The sequence below is a fragment of the Diabrotica virgifera genome, chromosome 8 (genome assembly GCF_917563875.1).
Source record: "Diabrotica virgifera virgifera chromosome 8, PGI_DIABVI_V3a".
Classification (NCBI taxonomy): domain Eukaryota; kingdom Metazoa; phylum Arthropoda; class Insecta; order Coleoptera; family Chrysomelidae; genus Diabrotica; species Diabrotica virgifera.
Genome location: NC_065450.1, coordinates 228188237 through 228203908, shown reverse-complemented (window position 1 = coordinate 228203908; position 15672 = coordinate 228188237). Strand labels below are relative to the sequence as shown.

The window sequence follows — 15672 nt, the reverse complement described above, 5'->3', positions numbered from 1 at the left end:
AAGCAGACATAGATGTCCTGGTTTACATCTAAACATCTCTGTATTAGCACATTTACTGCAAATAATGCTTCTCTAACTTCTGGTGTCTGACATCGGTGTTCAATTGCAGCAAAGCATTGAAGAGCCACTAAAATCAGCCAGATACTCAAAGTGGCTTGTCTGTAGTCGTTCATTTAAAACAATGCTTTGCTGCAATTTGGCGGACACCGGTGTATTAGTCTGAAAGAGTACTAAGAGAGGGCTTGAATGTCGTCATAAGAATCCGAAAATAAGTTTAAACTTACACAAGGCAAAGCCAAAGCAGATGCGGTTTTAAGGAGTTACATAGGTCTTGCGGGTAAAAAAAGTGACTTTTTAAAAAAATTATATCTCGAAAACTAAAAATTATTTTTATTTATAATTGGAACATGTAAAAGTATAGTACTTAAGGAACTCTCAAAAAAAATTTCAGCCAAAAATATTCATTTTTGTAGAGTTAACTGCAATTTTTCGACAACAGCCCTTTTTTGCGGCGGGCAGCATAACTAAGTCCAGTCTCATCTGAAAGCAAAAAATCAAAAAGTTTCTTGTAGTTTATACCTCTGGCTAGTGAATGAACGAAGGAATTTAAAAAAAATGAAATTTGAAGATTTTACATAAGTTTAAACACATTTTCGATCCCAATTTTTCTCATTTTTTCAAAAATGACCATTTTTAAAGTAGTTTTTTTATAAAACAAAAACAACTTCATCTAATAAAAATTCCTTCGTTCATTCACTAGCCAGAGGTATAACCTAGAAGAAACTTTTTGATTTCAGATCAGCCTGGACTTAGTTATGCTGCCCACCGCAAAGAAAGGACTGTTGTCGAAAAATTGCAGTCAACTCTACAAAATTGAATATTTTTGGCTGAAAATTTTTTTGAGAGTACCTTAAGTATTATACTTTTACATGTTCCAATTATAAATAAAAATAATTTTTAGTTTTCGAGATATAATTTTTTTAAAAAGTCACTTTTTTTACCCGCAAGACATATGTAACCCCTTTTATAAACCAGTAATATCAAAGTTTTCCAAAGTCAAGCTAACATGCAATTAACCAATCCATTGGGTTTCTAACTGCCACACCTCCCAAGTTGATAACGTTATCTTACTTCAATTCACGTCAAGCTTGAGTGAAAAACAATTTTGAAAGAAGTGATAAGAATAAATAACGAGGTTATTTCAAATAAATTATAGTTCCAACAAATAAACTATTGATAAGTTAGAGGATATCAGTGAATTGAATTTTTCCTATCTGGCATGAGTCACTTTCTTGCTACGTTCCTTTGCCATAAAGCAGTAGTATTATATATGAGACTAGAAACAAATTCAGGGGCAGAAAGACTTGTCTTCTTCTTAAAGTTCCTTCTTTTATCGGAGGTTGGCTATCATCACAGCTATTCTTATTTTATTAGCTGTCGCTCCAAAAAGGGTCTAATGTTGTACAATTATTGTACCATTCCCTGAAGTTCATCATAGTCCTGTTCATTCCATTGAATCATAAAAATTTTTCGTGTAACACACCTCAAAAGCTATTTTAATGTTTTTCTTGGTTTTCTATCCTGTACATAGCATAGTTCAGTAAAGAAAATACACTCGGAAAAATGAAAGAATACCCATGTGAACGATCACATCAATCACTTATTTTGTATTTGCTATCTTTTTCTATAACAAACGTTTGTTATTTCTACAACAAACGTTTGTTATTTATAGAAAAAGACAGCAAATACAAAATAAGTGATTGATGTGATCGTTCTTTCATTTTTCCGACTGTATATCATCTTGAAATTCTTACCGTGATATTCACAGAAAGATCAGGTTAGAATTTTTTTATTTTTATAGATGGTCTTGTTATTTCAATCCTTACTCTTATTTCTTTGCTTTAGTCTTTGTTTTCATCTACGCATGTACTTATTGTATAGTATATTCAAATGGGAAATAAGCCACAATTTTACCTAAAAATGATTTTATTAACGTTTCGACGCCCAAGTCGGGTGTCGTTGTCAAAATACAAAATAATACTAAATAAACAAAAATGTTGTTGCTTAGTAAAAAATTCTTCTAATAATTTATTTAATCTGACTCATTTATATCGGCAATTCAGACACGTATTATACATTTTAAAGTAGACGACTTTAAAATGATATTGCCAATATTGATAAGTTGCGTTCCTGGGACGACTTTATTAAAAGATAGTTCATTCGATTACATGAAATCAATCCCAACTCAAGAATATCCGCCACAAAAAATCATAGCATGTGATCTGTCTTTAAAAAGACAACCAAATGCAACGGTGGCACTGAAATTCTCGCGTTAGAGATTCCATAGTAAATCACGAGGGAAAACCAGGAAAAACCTCGTGATACTATCCCGACATCGTAAGTATTTGGGTTTACATTTAGTTTACTCTCAAAACTAATACCAAATTCTGACTTGATATTTTAAATTTTAAATAATACTAAAATACTAAATATGTACTACCTCGATATGTTACTGATTTATTAATTGTGATATTTTCTTTCTATTGACTTCTTCCTTTAATATGGGTAACCACATCGTACTGCATTCTACCGAGGAATTTGCGACACAATTGGTTTCATTTAGCATAATTAGAGCCGCTTCCTTGATTTTTCTCTTTTTACTATCTGCTTCTTTTAGGACTATACTTGAATTTCTCCACTGAACTCTATGTTCATTATCCCATGCGTGTTGACATATTTGAGATCTATCAAATTCTCTATTTTTTATATAAGACTGATGTTCATTTACTCTAACGTCTAATGGTCTTGACGTTTCACCTATATAAAATTGTTCGCATTCACAAGGTATTTTATAAATACAATTCTTTGTTCTTTCTTGTTCACTGTTAGGTTTAGTTTTAGATAGAATAGATCTCAATGTGTTTGTTGTTTTGAATGTTGTTGATATGTTGAATTTATTTCCTATGGTTTTAAGTTTCTCGGATACTCCTTTTATATAAATATGGTATTGAAATATAAAAATGCCACAAGAAAATAGCTTCAGAACAATATTGTATAGTAATAGTAGTATAGTAATAAGTAATTATAAACATGCCCTACACCACTATGTGGTAATAGGGTTTTTCGGAAATACACTCACCGGCACAAAATTCCGCCACGCAAAATTTTTGATTAAGTTTGACAATCTATAACTTTCTTATTTGTACTCCAATTTTCAAGATTCTTGCATCAGTTTGTAGGTACATGTATTTATGTCATATGTCATTATTCCGGTAACAAAAATTTTTTTGCTTACATGGCATTATACGGGGGTGAATCAAAGCCTTGTATTTTCTTCTAACTTTAAAAAATTCTGTGGAAAAATTGGAGGGCTGATTTTGTTTCATACTCCTTTTGTATTATCATGGAGGTATCACTAAGGTTTTGTTTTTTGAATTATCCGAATATCCCTTTTCTTGTAAGAGCTATAAATAAAAACACTGCTTTGATGATTTTTTTTTTAATTAAAAATATCAAACGCACTAAAATTAACAAAACAAAATAAACAACAAAACAAAACAATTCAATAGCGGGTATGTCCACCTCTTGCAGCAAGGACTGCTCGCAATCTGTTTGGCATCAAATAAAGATGTGTTATCCTTGCCTGCGGCGTAGCCCGATATTCCTCTACCAGGGCCATAACTGTACCAAATTTTCTGGAGTCCTAGGATGACGGCGAATAGCTTTTTTTAATTCATCCCATAAATACTCAATAGGATTGAGATCTGGGCTGCATGCGGACCATTCCAATCTTATCAATCCAACTTCTATTTTATGAGCCCATCAGTGTTTTTATTTACAAAAAATGGTACAGCTCTTGCCAGAAAAGCGATATTCGGATAATTAAAAAAACAAAATTTCAGCAATGCCTCCGGGATAATATGATAGGACTATGAAACAAAATCGGCTTCCATTCACCTCTGTATAATGCCATGCAAGCAAAATAAGTTTTACCGGAATAATACCAAACGATGTCAATACATGTGACATGTACCTACAAACTGTTGCAAGAATCTTGAAAATCGGAGCACAAATAATAAAGTTATAAATTGTAAAACTTAATCAAAAATTTTGGGTGGCGGAATTTTGTGCAGGTGAGTGTACATACAGTGCTAGTCAAAAGTCCGTACCCCCACTCGTATCTTTTGAACGGTTATACCTATAATAGTGAAATTTGGAGGGAGGAAATAAACGGACGTAAACTTCTTAACTAGTCATGACAGGTGACGTAATTATGACAGATGACTTTACAGCGTCACTGTGACAGATAATTTTAAATGGAACCTTATGGCAAGTGATACCTCGTTTGAAAGGTATTGAAAATACCTATTCAGTCATAGTAATTTTGTTTAAGTTTAAGCTAATTTTGATGAATAAATGATATAAAAATATTAAATTGTAGTTTCCCATTTAATTAATAAAAATTCAAAATTTCGCATATGATTACTTGTCAAAAAGATTGACGTTGACGTTAAAACTACTAGAGAATTGAAAAACGTCAACTTTTTTGACAAAAAAACCATAGGCAGACATTTGAATTTTTATTATCTAATTAAATGCGAAACTAGAAATTTATTTAATTTATTCATCAAAATCAACTAAAATCCAAAAAATTAGTATGACTGAAAAGGTATTTTAAATACCTTTCAAACAAGGTATCAGTTGCCATAAGGTCCCATTTAAAAATTGTCATCTTCAGAGCTAGGATCAAAATCTAAAAAGAACGACTAGGAAAGAGGGATTCCATTGGTCCAAAAAATATAATTTTTTTCAAAGTAAAAGTTTTCAAAAAATCATCAAAAAAACAGCACATTAAAAGACTACAAAAAAAACATTAAAAGTTTTGTTAATGGTACAGGTGCAATCACCCAACCATCTGGATATGATGAGGAGAAAGACAGACAGAAACACATTCTGCTCTTATCTTGCCTAATTAATCATTATATATCAGAACATTTTGGTAGAAAATTGAATTTCTGATGCAATTATTATTTTAATAATTAAATTAACTTCATAGAATTGCAAAAATCTATGCAACACAACCATAGTAACACCAACAAGTTATCAAAAGTCTTTTTCTTGTATGTTTTTATTTAGTAATTAAATAAAATATTTCCTATATATCTAATAAGTATCTTATAGTCTAATATTATTTTTAAAAAAGTGATTAAACAATTATTTTTTGCTTTTTATAGATATATACTGTTCGGCAATCATATCAAAATTACACAACTTTTTCGACTGACGTACAATAAAACATTTTGAAAATTGTTTTCTTGGTTTCTGGGTATGACGTAAAGATCTTATTTTGGTGTTAGAAGTATATGGCGAAACCGGGTAGATATAAATACCCAGAAGTTCTTGATAAACAGGGCATACAAAGATCTGTACAACAAGAGATCTGTGCACAGTGTAGTTGCTCCTTTATAGATATATTAATTTATTGTTTATTTATTTATTTATTTTCGTATTAGACTAAACTATGCGTTGGAGGTGAGCACAGAAGTATTTTTATTATTTTTATTTTAATATATCTCAAGCTTTTCTATTATTATTTATTTATTTTTGTTGCAGAAACACATTCTGCTCGCAAATCATCGATGGCAAAAAAGTTGCCGAAGAAATCCAGAAGGAGCTGAAGAGAGATATAGACACATGGGTGAGCGAAGGGCACCGGGCTCCATCTTTGACTGCCATTTTGGTAGGAGAGGATCCGGCTAGCAACAAATATGTTCGGAATAAGATGACTGCTGCTAAAAAAGTTGGTAAGTTAAATTTCTTCTTCAATCACTTTTACTTTTTTAAGCTTGTTTTGGGACTCCGTTTTTACAACTCTTTCTTCCTCTTGTATTTGTATGAATCTATCGACAATATTTTAGACATCATGGACCATCTTGTTTCAGGTATAACTAGCAAAACTTTAAAATTATCAAAAGACTTAACGGAACAAGAACTGATTGACAAAATAAAGGAACTTAACGAAGACCCTTCGGTGGACGGTATTCTAGTACAGCTCCCAGTCCCCGAACACATCTCGGAGAGAAAAGTATGCAATGCCGTAGATCCTAAAAAAGATGTAGATGGATTCCACATTACCAACATGGGTCGGTTGGCTCTCAATCTGGATACGCTAGTGCCCTGCACCGCTTTGGGTGTCATCGAACTCATCAAAAGGTGGGTATATTTTTTTTCACCATAAAAATATCTTAGCCAATACATTCTGAATGAAGTATTTTGCTTTTAAATCCATATCATACATCTCTAACAGCCCCCCTCAACCTACTATGCCTTTCCCATTTAATATTTGGTTCTAAAATCTATATTTGTTCCATCTTTAAAGATACAATCATACAACCACTTATTTCTCTCTCACTCCTTAAAAATATAGATAAAGATCTACTCTACTCCGTGGCGTTACAACTCTTCATGGGTTTTAACAATTTGAGTCTTCTGTACTTTATTTCTTTTATTATCTAAGCGTCTGGGTATAGTTCTTTGAGCTGATTGTTAGTTCTCCAGTAGCTGCTTCAGCAAGCAAAGGCTCAACGATCTTCCTTAAGATTTTTCTTTCCCAAAGAGGTGGTCGTTATTCGTTTGCCTTTGTTATCGTCCACGTTTTGCTACCATACATCACTATGGGTTGTATATTTGTTTTATAAAGCTGTTGTATCTTTGTATGTCTTAGTTCTTTCGATTTTATAGGTTTTGAAAGGCTTAAAGACATCTGTTGCCGGCCTGTATCCTATTGTTTATTTCTTGTGATCCGTTATTGTTGTTCCAAGTGAACCAAGTTCATGGATAGTGATGTTCTGTCCGATTCTATCTCTGTTTTGGTTATTGCGGCTCATGTACATATATTTAGTTTTATTTTCATTGATTAGGAGCCCCATCTTTTCTGCTTCCTTTTTGATCCTGACGAAAGTCTCTTTCATCCTTAATCTAGTGTTTCCTATTAGATCGATATCGTCTGCAAATGCCAGTAGTAAGTTTGGTCCTTCTTGATGAAATACTGTAATCGGTTTTTCGATTCTTGCACTTCTGATTATGTGTTCCAGAGCTAAGTTGAAGAGCTGTGGTGAAAGTTCATCTCCCTGTTTTAATCCATTGTTTATTTCAAATGTCTCGGACTGTTGTTGTAAAACTCTCACCTTACATCGTAACCGTTCCATACATATCCATATCAAATTGACTAGTTTTTTGGAAAGCCAAGTTATTGCATGGCTGTCCACTGTCCACAGTCTAACCCTACATACTCTATCAAACGCCTGTTTAAAATCTATGAACATCTGATGAAGCTCACGATCAAACTCCCAGCATTTTTCCATTATCTGTTTTATTGTGAATATCTGGTCAATAGTAGAGCTGCTCTGTCTAAATTCGCATTGATCCAATGATTTCTTCTGTGCATGTTTTATTCTTTCTAGCATTATGTTTGCAAGGACTTGTAGGTGATATTTATGAGCGTCATTTCCCGGTATTTATTACCTTATTTTTTGTTTCATTTTTATGAATTGGTACAATAACCCCTTCTTTCCATTCAGCTTGCATTGTGTCTTCTCGCCAAATGCCTTGATAAGATAAACATACATGCTGATATATTATATTCGTAGCCTTTTAATCACTATTACCGTCAGAAGAATAAAAAACTTTAGCAATTATTGTAAAAAATGTATCATGGAACTTTCATTCTAGGTCCCACATTGATACCTTCGGCAAGAACGTAGTAGTGTGTGGTAGATCCAAGAACGTAGGTCTTCCGATAGCCTTGCTTCTTCACTCTGACGCTAGAAACGAATGTCCAGGTCATGAAGCCACCGTCACCTTGTGTCACAGACACACCCCTCCAGAAGAATTGGAGTTTTTCGTTAAGCGAGCTGACATTGTCATAAGTGCCACCGGTAAGTCATATTTTATCTGTTTGAGGTCTCAGAATTCTGAATAATAAAAATTGGAATTTATTAAATGATTTTAAAGGTCGGGATACACCCCTGTTAGAAATTGCATACCAGACAAGGATTTTGTCTGCAAATTTCGCTTTATGTTTGTATCTAACATTTTCAGGACATTCCTCTACGTTGTCTGTATGAAATACATGGTTTCCCTTTATTTCATAATTACGTTTCTGAAAGTGAAATACTTTTCGTCATCTAAAATAATGATTTTTTCATTGGCAAAGTGTACTCGCCTTCAGTTGGCGACAGCAACTCGATGGAGTCGCGCTTGAAAGTGTGCACTTACACCTCTTTCAATATTTAAGACCATTCCTCCTCAATTCCAACGATATCATACTCTTAGAAGATCTGTATTGACGAGCCAATCTCTTAATTGACATTCCAATCTAGATTTTTGCTTTTCTCACTAATCTCTCTGGCCTCTGCGCAGTAAATGCACTTTTTTTATGTGAATTTTATGGCCTTGGACGAGCCAATTAGCCAGACATTTTGTTATTTTAAAAACAATTTTTTTTAATCAGAGGAATTTTTTCTGTATTTCTAACTCTAAATACATAACAAACTAACATACTACAATTATAATCTAAATGATACACTGTTTTGGTTGAAAATATTTTTATGTAAATATTTATTTATTTTGTGTTGTTTTTATTATATTTTAATTTTTTTTTATTATTTTTTATTAATTGTTTTTTTTTACTACGCTAAGACATAACACGATTCAACATATCGGAGGTTTACATCCTCTTAGTTTTTTTTTTTGCTTTTTTTTCTCTTTTTTTTGCTTTTTTTTCTTATATATTTTTTTTTGTCCTTTTCTTTTTTTTTAATTATAATATACAATAATGCACTTGGTCTTCCACTTTTTAGTAGATTCAGACATTGTATTCTCTGCTTGCACTCCGCTTTGTTCTATAAATTCTGCATGACATGTTTTAATTTTGGAATATTCGACAGATTTCAGCTTTGGTTACCAGCCCAACCAACTTGTAGATACTTTTTCTTATTTCTCATTTATATGATATCTTACAGCGAACACTTCAAAATAAATAAATCTCAACTTACAGTAGACAAATTTACTTGTTTCCGAATACAACTTAATTTTATTTTGTTTTTGTTAAAATTAAAGCCAATGAATTTTGTGTCAAAACTTTTAGGACATACATTATTTTCTTAGTTGATATTAACATTTTTGTACCCTTTCAGGTGTAGTTAACTTGATCAAACCAGATATGATCAAGCCTGGAGCATGTATTATCGACGTTGGTATTACAAGGATACCAACCGAAGATGGCAAGGACAAAATTGTAGGAGATGTTGATTTTGAAGGTGAGTATTTTTTTCTGGAAATTTCTTGCAGTATGTATTATTTAAGTAATATTCAACAAAATAAAATACAAATCAATTAGTTCCAAACTTTTGGCCAGATATTGCAGGAATAAATCACTATTTCGAGTGCTAACCTGAGGAATGAGATCTCATATATTCTGAATAAGACTTGAATGAGATTTTAACTTCAGAAACAGCTGATCAAAATAGTTGACCCAAACTGCATTCACACCACTCCTTCAAATTTCTGAGCCAGGATATGTCTTCTTCCGATACTTCTTTTGCTCATTATTTTTCCTGGTATGATAGTCATAGGATGCTGTATCTTTCAGCAAGCATTATGTGCCCCAGGTATGCAGTTTTCTTTCTTTGACAGTTTCTACTTCTTTTTATTTCGCCATTCTTTTCAGTACCTCCTCATTAGTCATTCTGTCAACCCATGATATTCTCAGAGTCTGTTCTCTACACCTACATTTGAAGAGAGTTATAGGTAATGGATTTTGACAAGAGCTATGACCTTGAAAATGTCACGTAAACTTGTATACTAAATCGGCATGACTCATAGCTCTTTTCAAAATTCAATACCTATAATTCTTTGTATTGATTCTACTTTGAAAGTCCAAGCTTCTACACTGTAATAAAGTACACCGGTCTAAAACCTTGGTTTATTGCAATATTATGCTACTGCAAAGTAACAAGTCGAAAATGTATAACCTGATGGGAAGGAGGATTTACAAACTTCTTCGAAAGTTTCTACTTATTTTCAAAGATCTTAATACCTTTTTATTTCTTTTTCAGGTTGTTCTGATGTTGCTGGCTACATCACTCCTGTCCCTGGTGGAGTGGGACCTATGACTGTAGCAATGCTAATGTCAAATACCTTTAAAGCTGCCCAACTTATGGTGGAAGGGGCTGCTAAGGTTGTTAAAGCCAACGGGCATTAAATTTAATGTTAAACCAAAACAAAAAAGCATGTTGGGCTTTAAAGATATTTTTCAAATGTTAATTTATAGAATATTGTGAGTTTAATTCTTGATATGACAGAAATACGGCCTTGATACTCTACTATTCTAAGGAATCTCCAATGTATACTTTTTCTTTATGTACCTTATGTACATACTTTTCACGTGATTTTCTAAACCTGGATAATGGATTGTGTACAAAGAAGAGAGTGATATGACAAACTGATGTACTTAGAAATATTTGAAGCATTTTCGAAAACCTAAAAGTCTATGAAGTAACATTAAGGTTAATGTTGATAGAAATCATGGTCCAGTTTTTAAGAATAGATAAACAACATATACAGTGTATCTACGTAACTTGGAACCATATGGCAAATTTTTTCCAAAATGTGCGTCCAAAAAGTATGCCTCACCCTGTCTTTCAGAAATTTTTGTTTATTAATTGTACAAGAAAAAGCTTTGTATGGTGTAAAACTTAAAACCTGCAACCATCGGATATGAAATTTTATCAATCTTATACGAGGTATGTCAAAAAATATGACTTTCACTCAATAGTAAGGTGCATTTATATTTCCCAACATTGAAAATTGTTTGGAATTAAAAATTATGTTTTAATATGAAACTACTTCCTTCTAATTAAAAATAAAAATTTTGCAAATTTTTCTCATGATTTTATTTATTAAAAATATGATAACTCTTCCATTCCGATAAAAAATGATAGGCAAATTTTCACAAAATAAAATATATTAAAAATCTAACGAACGTTGAAGAGTTCATAGCCTTTTTTTCTATCGGAACAAAAGAATAATCATATTTATAATAAATAAAAATTATGTTCAGTATCAGTAATTTGAGAAATCAGTCATTTGTAATTTTTTTTATTTAAAGGATGAAATTGCATATTAAAATATAGTTTTTAATTCCAAACGTCTTTTCATAATAACAATCTTCAATATTTAAAATATAAGTTTTTTACTTTTGAGAGAAATTCATATTTTTTGACAAACCTCCTATAAAATTGATAACAATTTGATATCTGGTGGTTGCATTTTGGATTTTAAATCATGCAGAGCTTTTTATGAAAAGAATAACTTTTTTCGTAAAATTAATAATAAGAAAGTTCCCTATATGGCTTCAAGTTACACACATTGTAGATTGATCATACTTTAATAATATATTGAAGCCTGTTAAGTATTTATCTTATTTATATTTAATGTTTTCTGTTTCTATATAAACCGAAAATTTTATTAAGCCAACACATGCTTTATATTTTGTTTGTTTTTGCCTTAAACATTTGGTTTCGTGGTTATTTTTATAGCGTTTTATTTTGACATTGTTAAATATTGATTACCAGTGTAATTAATTTGCACAGTATTATAATTTATGATTTTTTAGTCGTTTGCCAATTTACAATTATTATTCAATAAAAATTATATTTTATAAATATATTGTTAAATTACTTTCTGCTTTTTATTTAGCATTAGCATTCATCTATATTAATGGAATAAAATTGAAATACTGAAGAACTAATGGATTTAATCAAAATAGATTCAGAACAAATAGAGCCACTATAGACAATATATTCATATTAACAAAGATTCGCGAAAAAGTTTATGAATACTACATAGAACTATACATGTATATAGACTTTAAACAAGCTCTTGATAGTGAGAAAAGAAACAAAATATATATCAGCCTCTTAACCTTTAACTACCCGCGCATCAAGTTATAACATAACTACACGCGTGGCGTACTTTATACGCCACAAGAAAATACACCTAAAAACAGCGGATTTGTTTTTTTTTTTGAAAAAATACACTTAGTTGTTTGTATAAACCTTATTCGGCATCAGTAAATAGTTGGAGTTCCTTCTCAGTTAGCCTATTGGGATTTATAACTGGAATCATGGAATAACTGGATTCCATAAATAAAATTACTAATAAAAAATTTTTTGAAGTGTTTTTTTACAGGAGAAAAAGTATTGTTTATAAAGAAAAATATATTTTGTGCCATAATGACTAAAGAACAATTAAAATATGTACTACTTATATTAATATAATCGTGGCGTATATTGTCCACCACCGGAAACAACAAATAATAAACTAAATTACGATCTTCCCAGAACGCTGATTATAACTAAACTAAAACCAAATTGTAAAGCACATTCCAGTGATAGGTTAGAGAGATAAACAAGGTCAACAATTAAATTTTTAAATATATTTGCAGTAGAATTCCTATATCTGGCTTACAAAATACGCCAGCACGTATAGTTAAAGGTTAAAAATGACATCGCAGGTTCAAAAGCCGCTGTTAGAGACGATGGAGAACTGACCCCTGTTTGACATCAATGCAGGTCCCTTCTCTTGCAAGCAGGAGAAAACAAAGGGACCTTTTGCTATTATTCAAGATCTTAAATGGTATATGCAGTTGTTCTCAACTACAGTGGAACCCCGATAAGTCGGCCCCCGATAACCCGTAAGTCCGGCTAACCCGGACCGATTTTCATCAGACAAAAATTTAACAAATAAACAATTTAACAATTTTATCAAATAAAAATGTATGTAGGTCAAATAATATTTGAGAGATAATGTGTATTTGTGTAATTTGAACACATATAAGTATGTACAACAGTAAAAATGATTCATGCACACGGCGGCAGGCAGAGCGACCGTCTCAGCTTATCGGAAAGAACAGGCACCTGTCTGTATTCCTTTTCCGTTATTTATGTCAAACTGTCTTAGCATTGTTTAAAATAGACGTGACTATTTAAAAATTCTTTTTTAAAACAATGGCCTTAGTCTGTTCTTAAATAACAACATTGTTTTAATCACTTCCGTTCTGTAATCGTGCTTCAGATTGTGTTTGCCTGATTTTTGTCTACGTAATGGTAACAAAACTGTAATGTTAACAAAACGTAAAAATGTTGTGACAATGGAAAAGAAACTAGAAACATTAGGTAGGATTGATAAAGGCGAATCTTTAAAATAAATTTATTGCAGCATCATAATATGATATTATGATACCATAGGTCTGGATCCCGCGTATGAAAAAAAAGTTGATTAATAGCAAGCTAAAAATTTGTTAATAGCTTAAGGGTGTCTAGTCGGATAAACTTTGATATATGAGAACACTGGAACAGGGGCAGTTTTAATTGTGGAACAGGTAAAAAATCTGGAACGGTCAGAACACGAAAATGGCACATTTGTTTTGTCCGACAGAACAGACATAAACTCTCCGAACAGAGATTAAACTCTCATGCAAAAATCAGACTGCTATTTATCACCTGTCATAATTCCTGTCATTTGACATATTCTACATGTTCCACTCATTAAAACGCCAATTTGGTGATAAATAGCAGTCTGATTTTTGCATGAGAGTTTAATCTCTATTCGGAGAGTTTAAGTCTGTTCTGTCGGACAAAATACATGTGCCGTTTTCGTGGTCTGACCGTTCCAAATTTTTAGCCTGTTCCACAGTTAAAACTTCCCCTGTTCCAGTGTTCCCATATATTAATGTTTGTCCGACTAGACACCCTTAAGCTAATAACAAATTTTCAGCTTGCTATTTATCAACTTTTTTTTCGTACGCGGGATCCAGACCTACCATATTATGGTGTCGGTACATCTCTACAGTATGACTGAGTTTTTTACCAAGAAATGAACAAAACTCTACACTCTATACAACTATACGTAATTTAGATGTGTACTGTGCATATGTGTTTCATGTTTTTGTAATTATAATGGAGGTTATTTATTAATTTTTACTATATTCTCCGGCTAACCCGGATTTTCGATAACCCGGATCGGCCGCGGTCCCGATTAATCCGGGTTATCGAGGTTCCACTGTACTTAATAAGATCGCACTGTTTGTACCACCTCGCACCACTAGACAAGTGCGAACATTTTATGTACCATTCCACAGGTTTAATTATTCACTTTTTTCATTCGTACCCAGAGTCTTGAATTTAGCAAACTCCCTTTGCAATTTACAACTGTTCGACAACTCCATCAGTCGTTTTAAAAGAAATTTAGATGGGATCAATATTTGAGTGAAGCGTCTGTAATTTATTAACTTGGTTTTGTAATTTGTTAACTTGGTTTTATGATATTATTTCATAGTACATATTTACTTCTAATATTATATTTATATTTCTGTATGTCTGTTTTTTATATTATATTATGTTATTGTTTTTTTTCTGTACACTATGTATTTTTGTAGAATTGGGCTTGCCCGTAAAATAAATAAATAAATCAATGTGGGAGTGAAACAGGGATACGAATCAATGCTTTTCAACTTAGTTCTCTTGAGGCAGTCAGTACAAATTACTACATATCATCATCTTAATCTGTAAACTGCGTAACTCCAGAGAGAGAGAGAGAGAGAGAGAGAGAGAGAGAGACATACTTTATTGATACAATGTACCAAAAGGCCATCGACCGAAGTCTTTCAGCCATACGCGTAACTCCATAATTCTCTGAAAATGAGTTAGGTACTACTGCCATCTGTTTTAAAAAGTCCCTACTTATCCTTTAAAAAAGGATGCCCATACATATTTTTACCAAATGAGTAAACAGCGACCTATTCGTATACACTGTATCTCCTTTGCTGCCAAATTTAGTAAGAAGAATATGACAAACTCCCTAGTTTGTCATACCACACGACAGATCTATCACGGAATCGAAATTATTAGACAAAAGTACCAAAATTACTATCTACAGAACATTAAATAGACCTGTAGTAACCTATGGTTGTGAAACCTGGGTAATGACAAAAGAAGATGAAACACAACTCAAGACATTCGAGAGAAAGACACGTAGAAAGAGAGACATGATAGATACTTAGAAAGAAAGAAAGACAGCACATGAAGAAGCAGGAGAGATGACGAGATTAATGAATTGAATGAAGGGCAAGATATTGCAGGATTTGTCAAAAGTCAGAGACTGACATGGCTGGGACTTGTCTAGAGACAAGAAGGTACAAAATTGACAAAGAAAATATTACAATGAAAACCCATAGGAAGACGAAAAAGAAAACCTAGAACTAAGTAGATGGTTGGATGACGTGGAAGGCAGCCTGAAAACTGTGAATGTATAACCAATGGAGAGGACACAATATTAACAGAACTATATTTTAATTTTCCAAATTCAACAGCATTTATCTCAGAAAGAAACGATCCTGAACATATTAGTGTTAAATAAAATATTTTGAGATTTTTACCATACTGATTTAGCAAATTTTTTATTACTCACCCTGTATAATTGAAGTAGTATTCAAAAATGGGTACAAAATTGCAAAGACATAAGACAATATTTTTTATTTTGTATTTATTGCACTGACGTTTTATTTAATCATATCAAAATGTCATTTGTTGGTTATGTTATTCTTCTTTT

The 15672-nt window shown here is 32.2% G+C and overlaps 2 protein-coding genes across 4 annotated transcripts in view; one reads left to right on the top strand and one right to left on the bottom strand.

Moving 5' to 3' along the window:
- LOC126890644 (bifunctional methylenetetrahydrofolate dehydrogenase/cyclohydrolase, mitochondrial) overlaps nt 1-11742 on the top strand; it is a 26459-nt gene extending 14717 nt beyond the window's left edge. For 2 of the 3 annotated variants that reach the window (XM_050659741.1, XM_050659740.1), the window contains exons 2-6: nt 5614-5804; nt 5943-6213; nt 7732-7937; nt 9198-9320; nt 10119-11742. In XM_050659741.1, the coding sequence (XP_050515698.1) occupies nt 5614-5804; nt 5943-6213; nt 7732-7937; nt 9198-9320; nt 10119-10264 (937 nt within the window). In that variant the 3' untranslated portion in view covers nt 10265-11742. Of the gene's footprint in view, nt 1-5400; nt 5533-5613; nt 5805-5942; nt 6214-7731; nt 7938-9197; nt 9321-10118 lie in introns of those variants that run through there. The other variant, XM_050659742.1, reaches the window with a different exon arrangement.
- Nucleotides 1-15672, bottom strand: part of LOC126890643 (activating signal cointegrator 1 complex subunit 1) — a 23342-nt gene extending 7670 nt beyond the window's left edge. The window contains exon 1 of the mRNA XM_050659739.1: nt 15532-15672. The gene's annotated coding sequence lies outside the window, so the exon portion shown is untranslated. The remainder of the gene's footprint in view (nt 1-15531) is intronic.